General features: G+C 35.8%; 1 protein-coding gene across 4 annotated transcripts in view; it reads right to left on the bottom strand.

Annotated features, from left to right (window-relative positions):
• Positions 1–21,691, bottom strand: part of hiw (MYC binding protein highwire) — a 1,043,263-nt gene that overhangs the window by 313,989 nt on the left and 707,583 nt on the right. For all 4 annotated transcript variants that reach the window (XM_090372846.1, XM_090372865.1, XM_090372875.1 and 1 more), the window contains one exon: positions 3,658–3,756. In XM_090372846.1, the coding sequence (XP_090228972.1) occupies positions 3,658–3,756 (99 nt within the window). The remainder of the gene's footprint in view (positions 1–3,657; positions 3,757–21,691) is intronic.

The raw sequence follows: 21,691 nt of genomic DNA, 5'->3' as shown, positions 1-21,691 counted from the left end.
GGATCACTCAGAGGTATCCAATCTATACTTGGAAAGAGTATTGGGGAACATATGGAAAGGTCTATAGCAGATGTTGAGCCAGTAAGGAGATGCACATATGTAGGAGACCCAGTATTCAGTAATGTTAAATTCTGCCTTTCGATAAGCTTACCTCGTCTGTCTGAGGTGGGAGAACCCCATAATGGGTGATGTGGATTAAAGTCTCCTAGTAAACAAAACGGTGATGGTAACTGCATAACAAGATCTTCAAGTTCCTGAATAGTATACTGATGTTTAGGCGGATGATAAATGGAAACCAATGTCAAAGTAATACCACTAACAACACGGGTGGCAACGGCTTCTTCTAAGGATGTTTGTAAGGGAATACGTCTGGCAGGGATGCTTGAATCCACGAGTATCGCTACTCCGCCATGAGCGTTATTGGAGACAGCCCTGTCTTGCCTGAATACAGTGTAATTTTTGATTGCAACTGAGACCAGCGATGTCAAATTAGTTTCTTGCAAGCACATTGCAAGAGGTTTATAGTGATGAATTTATTTCACGTATATCGTCTATGTTACTACGAAGACCTCTACAGTTCCATTGGATAATATGTTGCATTATTTGGTTTTGTAAGAGGAAGATGAATCTGTCTGCTTTTTATGCATAAGTTGTTTGTGACTGTCAGATTTAGATTTTTCTTTTCTAGGAAAATTAGGGCGCCCTGAATCATTTTTATCCTTCATATCTCCATCTGCATATAATTCAAGAAAATCTTCTTGGTTGGGCATATCATCAGTATCCATGCTTGTTGGTTGTTTCACCTCCACACTATCTGATTTATGCAATTTTTCTGCCACTGTATTGTGCGTTATGTTCTGAGTTGGAATTGTGAGTGGTGTATTATTACTTTGGTCCACTAACTGTGATTCAGATGTAGGCTGAGTTGATAGTACTGATCGAGCCCAGTCGGCGATTGATTTGTCTGGAGAGACTGACACTTCTGTCTGACATGCTACTGATTTGTAACTATGGGCAGCCGAAGCATAAGTAGTTTTTGGAATACTTGATTTTACTTGTCTTCTAGCTTCTTGAAAAGATACTTTATTTTCAGTCTTGTATTTCTGTATTTTTTTTCTTAACTTCCAAAGATCACAATCTTTGGAGTAGGCTGGATGATTGCCCTTGCAATTAGGACACTGCAGAGTTTGTGCCTTGCATTCAGATTGAGTGTGAGTTTTGCAACCGCAGTTTGGACATGTTGCATCTCCATGGCATGCTGTCTGGGAGTGGCCAAATTTCTGACATTTTGTAGCATCTCAGAGGGTATGGGATAAAGGGCCGAACACGACAGTTTAAATAGCCTGCTTTCACTGAGGATGGTAGATTCGGCAAACTAAAGGTTAAAATTATGCTACGGGTTGGGACTAAGGTGCCGTCTTTTCGTATCATGATTCTCTTGGCCTGAGTTATATTTTGATCTTTTAGTTCCTGAATTATTTCTTCCTTGGAAACGTTCAATAGGTCCCATTCACTGATCACTCCCTTGGAAGAATTCAGGGTGTTATGTGGAGTGACTTGAATTGGAATTCCACTTAAAGATGAAAGTTTTAACAGGAGGTCAGAGTGCCTTGGAAGAGAGGTCTCTATTAGCAAGTCACCAGATTGAAGACGTTTCACCATTTTTGGAGATGCTGCTGCATTTACAAGGCATCGTTGTATGATGAAAGGCGAAAGCTTGCTGACAGGTTGTGAAGATAGAGAATGGATGATCAGGAAAGCTGGAGGTTCCTGCTTGTTTGCATCCTTTTTTAGTCTTTTCGACAACGAGAAGTAATGATCAGTTTCGTGGTTGTCATGTTGCGAACTCTTTGGCTCTAATCGTGGGAAATCATTAGTATCCATGTTTACTCCTTTTAGCCCTGGGAGAAGGACTTTCTTCTCCCAGACTACCAGCCCTGCCACGTGGAGGCAGGAGCAGTGCCACCAGTGACCAAGCGGTTATTAAGATTAGTAGAGTGAGTTGGTATTTAATATAAATACTAAATAAGAAAGGTAGATTCCCTTTCTGGGTTCTTATGTAAGATTTTTTAAGCAAAGAACCACTTTAAGTGAACAAAACAGAAGAAAATCGCACAACAAAAATAGAACTATATCACTTTCAAAGATCACTTTATAAGTCGCAGGGAAAAATCGCTTGTCACTATCGCTTGGCACCCGGGGCCTCAGGACAGAGATCCAAAATTGGATCATCTGCAATTTTATTTTCTTCATTGACTTCCACTGCTTCCTCTACTGCACTGACAGTGGACTGGATCTCAGCAGGAGGTGGTTTTTCTTTAGATGTTATTAGCTTCATCGGTATTGAGACAGGAAAAGTGTCATTTTCCCATTTTGACATCAAAAGTGGAAAAGTGGCTTTTTCAGCAACCTGATGATGTATTTACATCAGCAGATAGTGGTGGAACTGAAATATCCCTTTGCACTGATGCAGAATATTCACACAAAACCACCTGAATGTAAGGTTTCCCATTATTATTTACTAGCATTATATGTTTCTTTACCTCCACATATGGAATATTCTGGTCAGTCTTGATTTTCTACATTTTTTCTTTCTCTCCTTGGCATGCCCTAGTATATATGTAGGGTGTTCCCCTCCATAATTCAGACATGGCAGTTTTGTGCTAGAGCATTCTTTGATATGTTTTCTGCCACAGCAGGCAGTAGTAGAGGAGCCGTGATGTGCCATCTGAGAATGACCAATTTTTTTGGCACCAGAAACATTGTGCATAGATTTTGTTCTATTGGGAGTATTAAGACTACTGCATTTATAATGAAGTTTATAGCTAGTAGCTGCAAAAGCACAATAGAGGATGAGGAAATTCTTGTACTTTTCATAATTTTGGAAAAGCCAAATATAGCATTGGCTATTTTATAATTAAAAGTTCTACAGGAGGATCACCAATTTTGAATAAGAAAATGTTTATAGTCATAATCATAGTTAATGAGAGAATTCATTATGAGATAAGTGTAAAAGAATTTTGCCAAATTAATTAATTGTAAATGCCACAGTCATCTATGATTCCTGGAGACAATTCAAGACAACCCAAATGAATAGTGATCATTTAGCCTGAATACATCCATGACTTCTGCAGCTTCCATAAGACAGTTTCAGACACTGACAATCATGGATCATGTCAATGTTTTAAAGAAATCAGAATCTTATGTGATAGAATGTCTGCAGACTCAGGGTGAAGACGTAGCAGTTTACTAAAGTTTATCAGTTAATTATTTGTCTGAAACATTTTTCTGAGGAAAATCAATACAAAAAATGAACCCACCCAAAACCACAAACTAAAAGTCACTAGGAAGTCAATGTCATGTTCCTCTAACTTGTATCAATAAAAATGGAGGAAATTTGCAGCACAGTGTTTATTAGAAGTTTTTAAGAAATCCATCTACAAGCAAGACAACTCATTTAATGGTTCCTCCTTTAGCTAAAATAAATCCCCTATATTGACTCAAATTTCATCAGATTTTACCACCAAACTTCAAAAATTTATAATGCAGGTCAAATCACAAAGTTCTGCAAACAGTTTTGTCAAACAGAAATAGAACTAAGCTTGCAGTTTTTTTTTTTTTTTTTGGAGTTTCTTAGGCTGAACTTTAATTACATACCAATAACAGTGGTCTCCAATCTTTTCTTGCTTGAGGAACTTGAAAGCAACATGTAATATTCTCTGGGACCCAAATCTTCTCCATCCATTCTTTCCCCTTCTTTCTTATACAAAGGGATGAAAAACTTAGTAAAAAACTAGTAACAAGTATTTTTTTAAAAATATAGGTATGCAAGTCAATTACAAATCATTAAAAACAAAAAAAGTTCTTTATTTGATATTTTTTTTTTCCAGACAAAACAAATTTAGTTTTCATTCTTTTGAGCCAATCAAACTGATATGCATTAGATTTTCATGGAATGTTTTAAAAAAAAACTTTGATTTATAAAATTTCAACCCTTGAAAGATGTGCATGGAACCCAAAGCTCAACAGAACCTTAGTTGGAGACCACTGCCTACAAGAAACTTCAGGATTTTTCAGATAACAAAATACAGGGTATTATAGTTATTACTAAAAATTGAAAATGGCACAGGGTAAAACAATTACATGTTCACATGAAGATGAATAATTTTGAATCCAGTTTTTTTTTTTTTTTAATCTCATAGCTCTGCTAAGCTATAACATTAACATCTTGAGTTAAAATAAAATGTGCTCAAAATACTAAACTTCCGAGTCTAATTAAACTATTATTTACATAATGTAATAAAGGATGAAAGCAACAAACAACTTATTCATAAAAGTGAGTTACAAAAAACAGAGGTGTAATTTTAATTACAGATTGGAAAATGCTGCACTCCATACACATTTTTTGGGCGTAAATTTTTGAGTTTATTGAAAATAGAATGTAACCTAATGTTTATTAGGTAACTGAATGTAACCTAATAAACATTCAAGAATCTGAATGCAACCTAATAAACATTCAATAATCTGAATGTAAGCTGAATGAACTTAACCATTTTATATGCTAATTTTGATGATGTTTTGAAATCCTTGTAGATATGATGTCAAGTCCAGAACACATAGATGATGATAGAGATTGCCCGTGTGGTATCTCCACATGAGATAATTCATTCTAATGGGATTTAAAGATATTCACATGAGTACCAAGAGGTTAAGGAAATTATAGCCATATAAATATGAATGCAAACAAAAAAGAAATGGCTGATTCTACAATCCTGGTTATTTGCTGGCAACTTACCTGCCATTGTAGTTCTTTCAAGACCAAAATACCAATAGACATGTTACCATTCTTTGCAGGATTTTGCCTGAAGACAGCCTCTATCTGTCATTCTTGATAAGAGTATTCTTTCCAGATATTAACAAGCATAGGGCTGTTCTCCTACAACAGTTCATATTCTCACTTAACACTAGGAGCATATGAACCAAAATCAACCAGTCAGTATTTTATTATGGTGTATAAAAGAAAAAAAAAAAGAGGCAAATATTATGGTTATTAAATATTCTTTTAGTGGCACACTTAAATATTCTTTTAAGTGTACAAGTGAATCAAAAACTGTAAATTGGTGAAGACCTTGGTATGCCAGGCTGACAGTATTGTAAGAACAGCATTACAGGAGTTCACTGATGGAGTGGTACAGGAAGTGCCATAAAACATTTGAGAATAAATGCAGGTAGAGAGAGACATGCTAGACACGATATTTCCAATTTCCCAATATTACAGTTGCATTCTGAGATGTTCCCTGGAATTTTCTGGAATCTTAACTAGAGCTTAGGTTAAAGAAATTAAAAAAATTTAAAAAATAATAATTTCTAGTTTCTTCCATGTGCAGTACCTCCGACTCCCTTTTCAAATACATAGAATAAATGTAGTTAGTGAGACATTAGACTCACAATATTAACAATACAGAGTATGGAGAAGTGTAAAAATTCAACATTAGTGATCATTATTTTTATCTTAAGGGTAAATAATGTCCATGTTTCATCACATTTTGAAGACAGCACAGGAAATATTTAGAATGCTGTAATTTAGCAGTAGTTTTAATACATAGGTGGGAGCTTTATGAATATATAATAGTTTGCTCCTTGTGTCATTTTATATTTGACTAACACCCTGTACTTTGTTATCCAAAAGAGCTTGATGTTCCTATTGACATGATATTCAAATTCAGATTATACTTAAGAAACTCCAAAAGATATTCAGAGAATAGGTTTATTAGTTTTTATAAACCTCATTGTAACATTAAATAGTTATTTAAACTAAATAATCTTCTGAACACAGACAATTATTTATTAATGATCATTTTGCTTTTATACATATATTTACATACAGGGTATATAAAAGTGACAAGATGTTATTTTTGTCGTAATATATATATTTTTTAAAAATACTTATAAACTAATATCCTTTCTCATGTCAGGACACAGATTTTATTAGAATAATATAGTAATCAAATCTATTGGGGAAAGCAAAAAAAAGTAGAAAAGTTAATGCAAAGTACGAAAGTCTAGAAATTTTGCAGTAGAATGGACAAATATAAATGTTATTCTGCCATCTTCAAGATCCACAGTTTTTCTGAACAATGCAAAATTTTGATATTTATAGGGGTATTAAGACAGAATTTCCAAGACATGGTAGATGAAGAACAATTACAAATGAAGTTAACAGTGGTAATATATAGAATCCATTCTAAGAAGTCTACAAAAATCAAGCTGGAGAGTTTCCAAACAAAAGGTATCAAGAACCTACTGAGCAAAACTGATTATGTTTCTCTTTTTTTAAAGGAAGAATTTACACTCTCAACAACATGCCACAGAAAAAAATTATGCCCTTTTGCCTAAAACTTGTAAACAAGTTCAGAGTGGAGCCAAATCAAAATAGTGGGTAGAATATCAAGAGGCCTCTGAATTATATTTTACTTGTGGTTCTGATGATACTGAAGTGAATCAGACATCCAGTGGAGCAGAAGAACACTTCAGTAATTAGCAGTAGCATTAGTAGAGGCATATGATGCAAGAAAGCAAGCTTATACAGCATCAGCCAATAAAAAAAAAAAAAAAAAAAAAAAAAACTTACCCATTTCACCCATCCACTCTCTCTCTCTAGTTCTTCCTTGGATCTATTTAAGCCATCAATTTCCACAATGACAGATGGAAGTTTGTTCCAGCAATCAACTGCATGCTGGCTAAAGGCATTTTTCTGAACATCTATTCTACAACTGTCTTTCCTCAATTTGAATTTATGACCCCTAAAATTCATATTCTGAGCATGAGGAAGAATCCCATCAGCATTAAGCCTGCTCAAAACATTCAAGGCCTTATACATCTCAATCAGATCAACTTGCAGATGCATAGTTGCTGTAATTTGCAGAACTCAAACCTTTCTTGGTAAGATGACCCCTCTGTTTACTTCGCCAATCCAGTTGCCCTTCTCTGTACAAGCAACTCTACATCCTACCGAAAATGAGGCCTCCAAACTTGTATGCAGTACTTAAGGCATGACCTGACCTTTGCCTTATACAAAGGCACAATCACCTCCTTTTCCCTACTAGCAAAATTCCTGTATATCATTGACAAGACCCCATGACCTGCTCTGGCAGTCTGTCTGCTCAGAAAACTTCATATCTGACTGCATAATCAACCCCCAGGTTTTTTTCATTATCTACCACCCTGAGTGTAGTACCACACAGTCGATACGTTTCTCTGAGGTTACTGCTACCTATATGCAGTACTGTGCATTTGTCAATGTTAAATTTCACTTGCCATCTCTCAGCTCATCTGACCAACTTTCCTAGATCCTACAGCAGTAGCATACTGTCATTACTATCATTAGCAACCCTGCCAACCTTTGCATCATAGGCAAACCTTGGACATTAAGCCTGATATGACCATCATCAATATCATAGATAAATATTCAAAACAACAGTGGGCCCAACATCAAATTCTGGGAGACTCCACTAATAACATTAGTGCACGAAGACCAGCGTCTATTGATTACCACTCTCTGTCTACTCCCACTCAACCATCCTTTTATCCATTGTAGCAACTTGCCCTTAATGCCATACTGCCCCATTTTGTACAGCAGTCTTCCATGTGCAACAGTAACAGAAGCTTTCCTGAAATCCAAGTATATGATATCAAAATTATTTTTGCATCCAGTTCCCATCTGACCACATCATAGTATCCAATCAAATTGGTCAGACAATAATTCCCCATAACAAACCAGTGCTGTGTCTGAAGTATTACTGGAGTTTTGTCTAGATGATCCTGCAATGCTTCTTCAGCCAGTGACTCCAATGTTTTCTTTGGAAGAGAAGTTAAACTAACAGGTCTCTAATTATTCATGTCACCCTTTGATCCCCCTTTATGAATTGGGGATACATTTGCACATCTTCAGTCTGTTGGGGGCCACCCCCGAGTCCAAGGATACTCTGATAATTATGGCTAAATGTTTGCTTACTTCCTTTCTGCCTCCTTTAATATAACTGGATAGATCCCATCCACCCCAGGTACCTTTTTTATATTTAACTTCAATAATTTCTCTGCCACTTTGCTCTCAGTTATTACAAAATCATTTAGCTCCCTGTTTGCATTTAATAAGCTCCTGTACTCCACTTCACTACAAATTTCCTCATGTGTGAATATATATGCAAAATACTCATTCAGTTTCTCACCTACCTGAGCAGAATCACCAATAGTCAAACCACCTGTGTCAAGTCGACCAATCTGATTCCACCCTTTTCTTCTAGAGGTTACTGCTACCTTACATAAGTAAAGAACTCTTTGCTGTTTTTCTTTGCATCCTTTGCCAAAGATTTCTCGTAATCTGTCTCTGCCTGCCTAACCTCCTTTGTGACTTGATTACAGACTAGTTTATATCTGCCATAGGCTTCTGTGTCACCTGATAATTTATGTGCATCCCATGCATTTTTCATCTGACCTCCATTTAGGCCTAAACCTTGAGCGATAACTCTTAGTTGGCATAAAAGTCTAGTAGCTTCCAAGATTAATTCCTTGAATGCTTCCCACTTAGAATTTGCTGCTTGTAACATCATCAGGTGGTCCCATTGTATAGAATTTAAAAACTGTATGAGACCACTGTAGTCACCTTTACGAAAGCAAAAACCCTTCTCTTAACCCTGATATGGTAGTGACATCTTTAAGTAAATCCCACATCAATATACTGTGATCACTACCACCCAGTGGTTCCTTTTTCTGAAAATTCTTAATTTATGAATAATCACTGCTAATAATCAGATCAAGAGTATTAATCCCTATATTTGCCTTCTGAACATAATGCTGCAGAATCATGTTCCAGTCAATATCTGTGAAATTAAAATACCTCACTACAAAACAATCTAATTTACTGGCTCATTCACTCTATTTCTCTATAAATTTGTTGGCTGTGTTCATCAGAGTCATTAGGCCAGTGCTTTTCAATCTTTTTTTAATAACAGCACCCCCTAAGTAATTAATTTTATTTTGCGACACCCCTACTCAATTTTCTGCCTTTTAGATCTGATTCTCTCTGTGGATATATATATATAGAATAGAAGTAATGTGTATATTGGTGCCTCCATAGCCAGGTGGGTAGGAGCAGCAGTGCGTAGCACACGCTTCTTGATTAGACTGGGGTTCGAGCCCGTGACTACCAAATACGGAGGATGTGGAAAGGTCAGGGAATGACCACCGTATATCCCAGGAGCAATATGGCCTTAGTTGCTAATGCTCCTAAAAACCAAACAACAACAACGTGTATATTACAAACTTTTAAGGCATTATTTAAATATATATATATATATATATATATATAATATTAAAAAATATATATGTTATATGATAGTCATTACAATAATATAATTATAAAAATTTAATTTCATAATACAAATTATATATATATATATATACAGTATATATTAATTTTATTCTTTCTATAGAGGTAAGCTAAGTAAACATCAATTCTAGATCACCACAAAATTAAAAAGATATTGTATACCTCTTTATAATAAATTTATAAACATATAAATTTTAAAAAAAATAATAAGTTTAAGTAACTTAAAACCCAAATTACGTGGCACCCCTGCTGAAAACCACTGCATTGGGCCTATAACACACTCCTATCCTCATTGTTGCTTTTCCAGTGCTAATGTCATACCAAACTGTCTCGATATTGCACTGTCCATCTATATCAAAAGGATGCACTTCCTTAGATTTTATGTGTTTCTTAACTAACAGCATAACCCCTTCTCCCTTACTATCCTTTCTGTACACATTGTTCTCCTCAAATCTCAATTCTGGACTGCTTATATCTGTGGCACCATGTTTCTGATATTCCAACAATATCTGCCTTTGATGTCTTGACTAGCACTTCAAGCTCATTAAATTTATTAACTTACTCCTAGCATTGGTGTACATGCAAGTATACATGCACCTGTTTCTACTCTTAGTTACCCTAACACAGCCCATGCATTTATTTGTTCCACTATGACTCCCAACAGTCCTGGAAATCTCCATTGCCTTGCTTTCCATGCTGCTGCTGCACATTCCAATAGAAGCAGTGCAAGAATAACTTCTGCCTTGGCCTGCAGCTCCTGTTAATCTTGTAGTTTGTGAATTCCCCCCCAAGCTAGCAGTTTTCCGACCCACCTAACACTGCCTCGATAGCATCAGCAAATATTCTTGCACCTTTTCTATTTAAGTATATCCCATCCCTGTAGAAGCAGTCTCTCCTGTTAACAAGCACAGACTATGCTGAAAAAAAATCTACCCCACAAGCCTTGCACAATTTCTCCAGGGCCAAACATTGACAAGGCTCTTATTATATACTCCCTCATATCGTGTCTGGGCAGAATTGCAGATACTTTCAAATTTAATCCTAACTCGTAACTTTTTTTTTAACATTCACTTGTACTTGTTAAGTAAATATGCAGATCTCTTAGGTCATTAGTGTCAACGTGTACAACAATATCACCTCTTATGCACTTAAAAGATGACATCTGCTCTACAACATCAACTTTTGCCCCTGGCAGACATACCCTGGTTCTATTCCACCTATCCTTTTTACACAATATATTTCCCATCCCCTGACAATTGAGTCACCGAAAATAACTAGCTCCTGTGAAACCAGGACATTCTGCCTTGAAGACTGCTGCAGTGTTGCCTGATGCACTAGAGTGAGCTCTGGCATTTATTTGGGCATCTGAGAGTTTGATGGGTCCTTCATTTTAATTACATCAAGGACATCTACCCGACACTTCAAACTCTCATAGATGCTCATCAGAATGTTGTGTTGGCACCTGATTTCTTGATACTCTCTGCACCTAGCACACACAAAGACATCCTCCCTGTCTAGATCATGTCCTGTTCTAGAAAAGTCCACAATCATTTCACAAGTTGCACATTTTTTAGGCTGTGATGCATTGGAGAATTGCCCCCTTCGGTTTTCCCAAGATCCATAGCATTCCCACTACTTTTTGCCCTTCGCTTTGCTGCTCTATACTGGGGCATGATTTCTATTTGATTAACAATGAAAATTAATAAGATTTATGAATCTAATTAAATAATTATCAATATTAAACTAATCTAATAGATTCCTAAATGCAGTGATACTTATTACACTATCTAGTTTTACGTTAAACCTTGCACTAATAACTTCGGAACATTCTTTATGCTATACCGCGATGATCACAATGTTAAATTAGTTATATCCTTAGCTAAACAGAAACATACATGCCTAACAAGTGAACTGGAGCTATAATATGTAAAAAAAAACCAACTAACGCAACGTAATTGATTCGAACTTTAGAGCTACCTATTTACCATGATAAAAAATTTGAATTCCCCTACCACTCACTCTATACTATAACAATGGCGGCAAGATTCAAACGAAACAAAGGCTCTATGTATATTAAGTAGTAACCTACAAAATTGCTGGCTAAATAAAAATAAAATAATGAGCGTGACTACAACTATAAAGCTACTTATAGAGAACAATTTAATATCACAGTTAAGTCAATAAAACAGCAAAAGTCTTCAAAAACTTTTCAATTTCTTGGAGCTGGAAATTCACTTCTTGTGCTTTGATACTCTCATCACCCAATCCAATGTGTTTTCAGTTTCAGTGTTTGATTTTGTGTATTACATTCTATCACTATACATATCATCTAAGGAAGTACCAATTAGAAAAAGTATGGGAAAAGCTGATTCACTGTGTCTAACTCTCTTTGCTCTTATTAATGATGAAATTATTAGAGAAATAAGATTGGAAGTTAAGAAGTGTTAAAATTGGAAATAAAGAAATAAAAATGATAAATTATGTGGATGGCAGAGTACTCTCACACAAACAGATGATTTATAATTACATCTGGGCAGCAGAAAAATATAATATGAAAATTTCCGTATATAAAACAAAATCATTAACTGTTTTAAAGAACCTTGAATATTACACTGGAATTAGAAGGAAAAATAACAGAACAAGTAATTTAAATACTTGAGCAGAGAAATTAGCAGCAGCAACAACAGCAATAACAGTGCACAAAGTCATAAACCAGGCAAACAGTGCTGAAATAGCTGGATGCTTATGTAGTACTATTTGGAACAATAAGAACCTAAGAAAAAGAAACAAAAACAAGAATATAAAGCAGTTGTAAGGCCTATTTTGACATGCAGATGTGAAAACAGAGCACAAGCCCAAAAATCTAAGCAAATAAACAAAACTACAGAAATGAAGATTACACTTAAACCATTAGGAGACAAAATTAGCAAGAAGGACTGTTAAGCCAATCCTTGCAAGTCATAATGACATCACCACAACACCAACCTCAGGTGAAATGCTGTTAAATTTAACATACAGGTGAACTGCATGTTAAATTTAACAGCAGTAAAGTATAAAATAGTCATAACTAGATATCGGATAATATGCACTAAAATAGACAAAGTATGCATGCAAATAAGCAATAAAATACAGGCTGGCCTAGATTAATGCGATTAATTCGTCCCACGAGCGCATCGCGCAAAATGGAAACGCATTAATCGAATATAATAATCAAATAGGAAAAATTATAATTGGTCCTTGACCTTCTGGAATGTCTATAAAGAATTTTAAAAATACCTTTTAAATAACTTTTTAACTGTATATAATGTAAAATATAATGAAAATAATTATGGAATTAAATGTTTATTGCACAAAACAGCGGTTCCCAAACTGTGCGCCGCGGAATATTTTAAATTTTCGATGGAAGCACAGCGATACTCGACATCTGTCGGACACTGCGCGAACTACTAGCTTGAGGTAGTTCACAGTTTCAACATTTCTTATTAAGTTGTTTGGACCTAACTACTAAACAGAACTGTTAGGTATTTCTTTTGGTTTAGGTGCACCATGAAAAAATTACTGAGGCACCAAGGGCATCATGAACTGAGAAAGTTTGCGAACCTCTGACAAAATACACAATGAAGAAATGATTGTTGCGGAAATATTTGAACAGTGTTGACTTTCTCTTTTCATCAATCAATTTCCGATAGCCGACAATCTTCTGTGGGTCCTGGCGAAATAAATACCGCAGAGAACCTAACACCTTTTGTTTGAGGTTCTCTGCGATACGAAAGATTTCATCTAGTTCTTTTACCGTTATCTCCTTCGCGGTAACATTTTCATCTGGCTCATTTAAAAATTTGAATTTTTAAATGCAAGTCGCATTGACTTTATTAGCGGATGGAACACACCGAGGCGGGCAGCAGGCAAAAGTTTGTTTATTGCCCGTCTGACGCGCGGTAAGCTTAATGTGTGATTCAAATCTTTTTCAACTATCGCATAAAAAAAAAGATCGCGTTAACTGGAAATTTGCATCGTGAAAAGTGGTATAATTTTTTCAAATAGTGGTAACTGAAAAACGCGTTAATCAAACTCGCTTTATGCGAGGCCTGGCTGTATATATGAAAATATGCACAAAAATGCTATAACATGCAATAACATTTATACATCTATTACCAATTTATCACAATTAATTGAATTACAATGCCTTTGTTTTCAATATTTATATAATAATTTTAAATACAGTTGTGCCCCCGTATTCGCTGATTCAGTTACCCGTGGTTAACCACGAAAAAAAAAAAAAAAAAAAACAAAAAAAAACTTAACATGTACTACTCGTGTCCAATACGATGCTTCCCTTTATTTTTTACAATGTCGATTTTAAATCGAATAGCTTCCCTTTATTTTTTTACAATGTCGCGTATGGTTTGATCACCAACATTATAATGGTTCTTTAGAGATTTAACGGGTGCACTGTTTTCAAACTTTTGAATAATTTGAAGTTTTTGTTTAATTTGAAAGCACAACTCTTGCGTTTGCCCATCATTTTCACGATTTCTAAACAAAAAAAAAATCCAACATCCCAAACTAAACTTAACTAAAAATCAAACTAAATATTTGGTCTTGAAGTGCCCTGGTTAATCCAATCCTGGTAAATAAATCGAGTCTGCTGTACTTTATTATTACCGTATTTAATGTTGACAATGTCTTACTGCGTGTTTAATTTATAAATTAAACTTTATTATACGTATGTATGTACAAGAAAATAACGTTATATATGGGGTCAGCAGGTGTTTGCTTATATCCGCAGTTTCAGTCATCCACGGCAGGTCTTGGAATGTATCCCCGACAGATACAGGGGTCTTACTGTATAAATAATTTTTAAGCAGTAAAACTGTTAATGAAAAGTTATAGAATAATGATAATTTTAGAACTTGCACATGGAATAACCTTTGTTACAGGAAACAAAAATATATTTTAAATCTGGTCATCATAAATCTGTGGCATTTACTGTGCAAAATCATTTTAAAGGCAATAATCTTCTACATCCATCCACAGAACCTTCAAATGAACTACTTGAAATGCAAGTATTGAGAAAATTTTAAAAGCTATCTATTGTATTTTTTCTTAAAATGTGAAATCTGGAATTCATTAAAACATCATAAAATTAATTTCTTATTATCTCTATTATGTATCCAGGAATGGCTGAAATTTCTTACTGAATTTTCTCACCTTTTCAATTGCACAGTTGAAAGCCCCCATATTTCAGGTTAGATTATAAAATTAGGTTATCATGCAAAAAGAGTGTCAATAAATAGCAAGTACAGTAAACCCCCACTATTCACGGTATCTGTATTCGCGGTCGCTGATTTAATATAAAATGAAACCTAAAAAAAATGTGAATTTTAAAGCACCGTGAACATTTTCTGCCATAAAAATACATGGGCGTGGCTAAAATTATCTTTTCCGGTTAAAACAGCACTCAGTAGGTGGGGGGGGGGAGAGGGGTGGCAAAATCGCGAGTGTGGATGTTTCTCGCTAATCCTTGTTCAGTATGCGTTATGCGCTTGTCATGGAAGGTTTCGTCGTTTGCTTTTAATTTATATGCTTATAAATTGAATAAATTTATCAATTTATAAATTGATATGTTTACAAAAGTGATAAATCTACCGTTTTGCAGTGTAAAACAGACTTTTTTTTTTCGAGTGTGTTAATGGAAGAAAGTGACTTTATTGTGGACAAGTTCTTTCTAACCCGTACAAAAATATGGCTACGAATAACAAGAGATATGTGAAAATATCACAGAAGGTGATGACATTAGCGAATAAAATTGAGTTATTAGACAAAATTTCTAATGGTGAAAGTGTCTCCTCAGTGGAAAAACATTATAAAATCAATGAGTCAACGGTACGATCAATCAAAAAATCGGAAGAAAAAAATCCGCCGTAGTGTCCATGAAAACGCGCTAATTGTTTCAAAAATTTGCTCTGTAACTCGTGATGTTAAATTACAAAAAATGGAAAAGTTTTAAATCTGTGGATAGAAGACCGAACTCAAAATAAAATTCCGTTAAGTTCACTCATCGTTCGTGAAAAGGCAAAACTCCTTTATCAACACTTTAGTGAAACTGGTGATAGCACTGGCGGGATAAGTTTTTTAGTTAGCAAAGGCGCTGGTTTAAAATTTCTAATAAATATTACATTTAATATTAAATTGTTTCTTATTTTCATTTCGATGCCATATGCTTGCATTTCACTATGTACTATCTATGTACATAGTCATATTATGAAGGTACAGTAATACATACATAGATAAAATTTTAGACTAGTTTTTCTTATATACAGTATTTCATACTTTGGAACGGAACCCCTTTATTACTATGGGAGCCATAACTCAGTATTTGCGTTTTCAGTATTCGCGGCATTTCTCGGGAACGTAACCCCAGCAAATAGCGAGGGTTTACTGTATTTTCTAACAAAGAATTAGAAAGAACTAACTTAGCAGCACCAGCAGATGGAGTACCTACAACATCAAAAACAACGTTTTTTTCACGAATTGAAAGTTTTGGCATAGAGTGTAACCATATGTCTAAACATGTTCCCTACTTCCTGAAAATAGGTGATTGTGGAAGGGGAAGGCTTGGTAACATACCTCTGTAAATAGCTATATGTGTAGAAGCTTCTATGAAGGTCTCTTTCAGACAAGAAATAATTCTTCCAAATTATTTCTGCAAGCCAGCAGTCACAAATTCTTAGAAATTATGCCAAAGAATTCTTTCAATATCACTGTTTGGTTTACAGAAGGCACAGTTTCTCAATCCTACTAGCAGAAGCAATCTTGTTAATCAATTTCCAGTAAGCAATTGAGATGATGTATTAATCTGGTATGTTATGAGTAGAAGTTCACAAATAAACCCCTTTTTCCACGAGCAAAAGATTTGTTGCCTGTAATGATATGGTAGCAACTGTAATCAAAAGCAGCCACTGCAACAATGCAATATATCTATTGGCATTTTTGAAAATACCACTGGTAAAAATACTGGAAAAAATACCACTGATGGCCTTTTAGGCTGTCACGTATATTCTCTCAGATATCCCAAGCCGTGCTTGCAAACTGCGAGTCAAAAACGCTGATGGAACTGAAATTCAGGTGACATTCCAGTCAATTGGGCCTAATTTCGGCAAGGTCCGGTCAGTCTGCGAAAGCCAAATCCTCTGCTTGCACCTTCACGATGGTGGGACTGTTGGTGACCCCGGCTATAATCCCCATGTGCAAGTCTTGAAATATGGCACCTGGCATACTGGAGGTGATCGCCCAGGTGCGAACCGTCGTAAGCAGGGGTCAAGGTGGTGCCCACACCATGGAGGAATGCTGTCCCTCTGTTTTACCAGGCAATGCTAGGTGGTAGATGACTCTCATCATTTGGTGCAATACCCACTTTGCACAGTGGAGGCTTGAAGTGGTGGAACCCACACTTAGTCTCCAGAGCAAAGCTTCGGCAACCTTCCCATCTCTTCCATCATGCAGTGTGATTGATGTCTTTTGATGTTGTGGACATTACGACAAGATCCAATCTACTTTATATTTCAAGGGTACAGCTCTAAAATGGTGTTTGCAGGCTGGTCGCTAGATAATCCATCGGACCAAACCTATTGGTAACTCTATAGGCTTCCAGATCAGCTAATGTTTAATTTCACTGCCTCTACTCTGCCAGGCAGTGACCGGAAGGAGTCTGAGTAGTATGTAGGTGGGGAACATTGTTGAGGTCACATTATGTCAAGGAGTTGGGTACATTTTTACCATTTGTACACCATATCCAAAAATTTCATTACTTCATACAGCATTTCCCCCCCCCCACCTTTTCTTACTACCAAATACACCATGAATTGCCAAATTAATAGAACAAGCTTATGTGCGAAAAGATCTAAACTTCCCAAACACTTCCTTGTTCATTTCACAAATATAAAATAAAATTGAGATTAGAACTGGCCTCGGTTCTAATCTCAATAATGTCCATTTCCACTCACAGTCTGTCAGACCCAGTGTATTATTTTCTGATAGAATTACAGTTATCGGTTGATACAACCACTGCTCATCTGAATTGTCACTGTATGATTCCTTTTGCTTCAAAGTTGGTACTTGTGCATATGTATGTTCTGATATTTCCTATCAGAGATAGTAATTTGGAATTTCCCCTTTTCAATCTTCTCTGGCTTAAAATTTCTCTACCACTTTCTGTCAAATTCGTCTGTTGCCTCTAATTCTCCCAACTCCACTAATCACTTGGAATTCTTTGACTTCCTCTCTTTGAAATGTGACTTTCTCCAGTCCAACTGTCCTAACAGTGAAGTAATTTTTCTTGATGATTTTAATGTTCACAACTACAGCTGGCTTCTGTTTTCTAGTCAGATGGACCCACCTGGTCAAGATATTGAGGCTTTTGCAATTACTAATGACCTCAGATTTTAAAAAAGGCATCTAAGGTGGTTGGGAAAGTTCTTGTTCACAATATTAAATTAATACATCAACCGTTTAAATTAACATAGTTTAATGTTTACAAAAATAATGGATATTATAAAATAATCTATTTACAGTGACTGACTTACTATACATTATAATAAAATAAAATGAAATAAAATAAAATAAAAGTAAAATTACAATAAAGGACCCCATTGCAAGGGATTCCAGCAGTGGGGTCATATACGAGATCAAATTCCCGGATTCTGGGAGAGTTATGTGGGTGGAAACAGGATGGCGGCTCAAAGATCATCTGGGGGAACACACGAGGGCTATACAGACCGCAGAGTTTAGCAAGTCCGCTACTGCCGAGCATTTTTGGGAAAAACAACACCAGGTCTCCCCAGAGAATGCTGTCACCCTTGACCGGGTGCATAAATTCTGGGACCGCAAGTGGCTCGAGAGCTTGTGGATCGGTTCATCTGAAAATGATACTATGAATAGCGATAGGGTTGTTCGGCTTCACCCCCTTTTCGAGGCTGTAATCCTCGCAAAAGATGAGCATTTCTGCCTTCCACGCCTCCAAGCCGCTTCCGGTTCTGGTACACATGAAGAATATACTGCTCATGTGCCTGGTCAACCATGTGTGCCGTGAATCTGATACTTAAGGATGTGTTGCTTAATGTGCTGTGTTGTTGAGAAAGGAGGCAGGCGCCCCCGAAAGCTACAATTGCACAGTTTTAATGCTTTTAAGTATTTATATTTTATTGTATTTTAACTTTTTGCTTTTATTTTATTTTATTGCATTTTATTTTATTATAATGTATTAGTAAGTGAGTCATTGTAAATAGATTATTTTATAATATGAATTATTTTTGTAAATATTTTTATCCATTATTTTTAAACATTTTTATCCATTTTATTTTTGTAAATATTATTTTTGTTTAAATTAACATAGTTTAATATTTACAAAAATAATGGATATTATAAAATAATCTATTTACAATGACTGACTTACTATACATTATAATAAAATAAAATAAAAGTAAAAAGTTAAAATACAATAAAGGACCCCATTGCAAGGGATTCCAGCAGTGGGGTCATATACAAGATCAAATGCCTGGATTGTGGGGAGAGTTATTAACCGTTAATTTAAACAGTTGGTGTATTAATTTAATATTGTGAATACTAATGACCTCGCATAGGTTTTTCATTTACCTAAACAGAATACCAGACAAAACTAAACACTCAGCAAACACACTTGATCTTTTTCTCACAAACAACTCTTGTACGTACAAGGTCAAGGTGAGTGGTCCTCTAGGCATCTCTGATCACAACTTGGTGATGGTCTCTTCTCCAATGGACTCTTATGGAGCCTTTCTCTCATGGGCATTCTCAATCTTGGGTTTCTAGGCATTACAAGAATGCAAATGGGATGATCTATGAGATTTTTTTTCTTCTTTTCTTGGTCAGATTACTGTTTCAAATCTTCTGACATCACAGTTTGTTCAGATTGTGTCAGTGAAATTATTCTCGTAGAGATCAAATCCTATATTCCACACTCCAATGTAAAATCTCATATTTTATCTGTAACTTTGTTTTCCAATAAATGTGCTAAGGCTGTTCAAGAGAAGAAAGTTGCATATCATAATTGGCTCGTATCCAAATTTGTAGGTTCATTTTCTGCCTACACCAAAGGTCGCAACAATTATAAAGCAGTTATTAATCAGTCCAAACTAGATTTCGAACAGGCTGAGTAGAAAACTGCTTCTTGACCAAATGGTAGCTGAGCATTCTGGTCTCTTTCCAAAGCTACTGGCATCAACTTTTACTCATCTCTGTTTCCGCCTCTATCAAAACCAGATGGTTCAATTATTACTTCACTCAAAGATAAAGCTGACCTGCTAGCATCCTATTTTTCTCCCAACTTGTGTATTGATGATCTTCGTAAACCACCTCCCACCATTCCCAGTATATTCCATTTAATGCCTCCTGTGGTCTACCGTCAAAAGGATGTCAGAAGGTTTTGATAAATCTTGATGCTAAGAAAGCTCCAGGTCCTCAAGGTATTTCTCCACTTGTTCTCAAAATCTGTGCTAATGAACTTACTCCTGTTCTGTGTTGCCTTTATTCACTTTCTTATTCCAAAGGTGTTTTTCCTTCTGCTTGGAAATTTGCTCATATCCAGCCAGTTCCTAAAAAGAGATACAAATCCTTCCCATCCAATTATCGTCCCATTGCAATTACTTCTACTCTTTCTAAAGTAATGGAGAAATCAATTAACGGACAAGTCTTAAACTATCTAGTAAACTTCCATTTGATCAATGATCACCAGTGTGAATTCTGTCAGTTTCAATCCACTGGTGATATTGTGGCTTATGTTACCCATCTATGGACATATTCAATAGAAAAGTTTTGGTGAAAATCAAGCAGCTGCTCATGACATTTTGATTGTGTTTGGTATAAAGGTCTTCTAAATAAGTTTCTGCCTTCATCATCATCAGCCATTTTCAATCCACTGCAGGATGAAGGCCTCTGCAGCAACTTTCCAGTTCCTTCTATTTTGAGCACTGGCCATCCATTTACTACCCATTTACTACCCCGTATTTGACTAGTAGTCAAAAACTCATGAATTTCATCTATCCATCTCCGCCTTTGTCTTCCAGGTTTTCTTCTAGCTGCTCCTCTTGGGTACCAATTTGTTATTTTCTTAGTCCATCTGTCATCATGTCTTCGAGCTATGTGTCCTGCCCATTTTAGTTCTTTAGTTTTGATAAGAATGTCCTTTACTTGAGTTTGCTGCCTAATCCATGTGTTTCTCTTCTTATCTAACAGTCTAATTCCCAATATAATTCGTTCCATTCTTCGCTGTGTAGTTCTCAGCTTCTCTTCCATTCTTTTGGTAAGTGCCCAAGTTTCACTTCCATAAGTCATGGTGGGGCGTATACATTGATTCATTATTTTACGTTTCAGACAAACTGGGATATTGCTCTTCAGTATGTGACTATATTTCCTGAATGCTATCCATCCAAAATTTATTCTTCTCTTGACTTCCAGCCATTTATCATTATTACAGCAAATTACTTGTCCCAGATAAGTATATGACTCCACCTTTTCAATTACTGCTCCTTCAATCATTATTTCCCTTTCTGTGGCATACTTGTTCATCATTACTTTTGTTTTAGCCATATTCATCTTTAGTCCAAAATCCTTACTAACTGTGCATAACTGATTAAGATTTTCCTCTAATTCTTTGGGATCGTGGCTTATGACCACAATGTCATCTGCAAATAGTAAATGGTTTAGGTACTCTCCGTTCACATTGACTCCTTTCTGCGACCAGTCTAATCTTCAGAAAACTTCCTCAAGGGCAGCAGTAAACAGCTTCGGAGATACTGTGTCTCCTTGTCGAACTCCTTTCTCGATTTTAAATTTGATATTGTCTTTGTCTAGTCTAATAATGGAGGTAGCATTCTTATATATTTTCTTCAAAATCATAATATATGGGGTATCTATGCCTTGTCTTTCCAGTGCCCGAAACATTGCCTTATGCTGTACGGAGTCAAATGCCTTTTCATAGCTTCCGCCTTATGGTTTGTCAACTGTTTTTTGTAATTGGGTATCCAGTTTTCTCTCTGACCGCTCACTGCAGATGACAGTAGATAGCTCTTTGCCTTCTAAATTCTCCACTAATGTTGTTGTTGTTCCCCAAGATTCAGTTCTTTCTCCCACTCTTTTCCTCTTGTATATTAATGACCTTCTTCCATCGATTGGAAATCCTATCCATAGTTTTGCTGATGATAACGTATTGATTTCCACCTTTCAATTTGAGAAACCCTGCTCTGCACAAACAGCTTCATCTTTTCG

This window comes from Mastigoproctus giganteus, chromosome 1 (assembly GCF_048544385.1).
Source record: "Mastigoproctus giganteus isolate SK-2022 chromosome 1, ASM4854438v1, whole genome shotgun sequence".
NCBI lineage: Eukaryota > Metazoa > Arthropoda > Arachnida > Uropygi > Thelyphonidae > Mastigoproctus > Mastigoproctus giganteus.
This window is presented reverse-complemented; position numbering and strand designations above follow the sequence as displayed.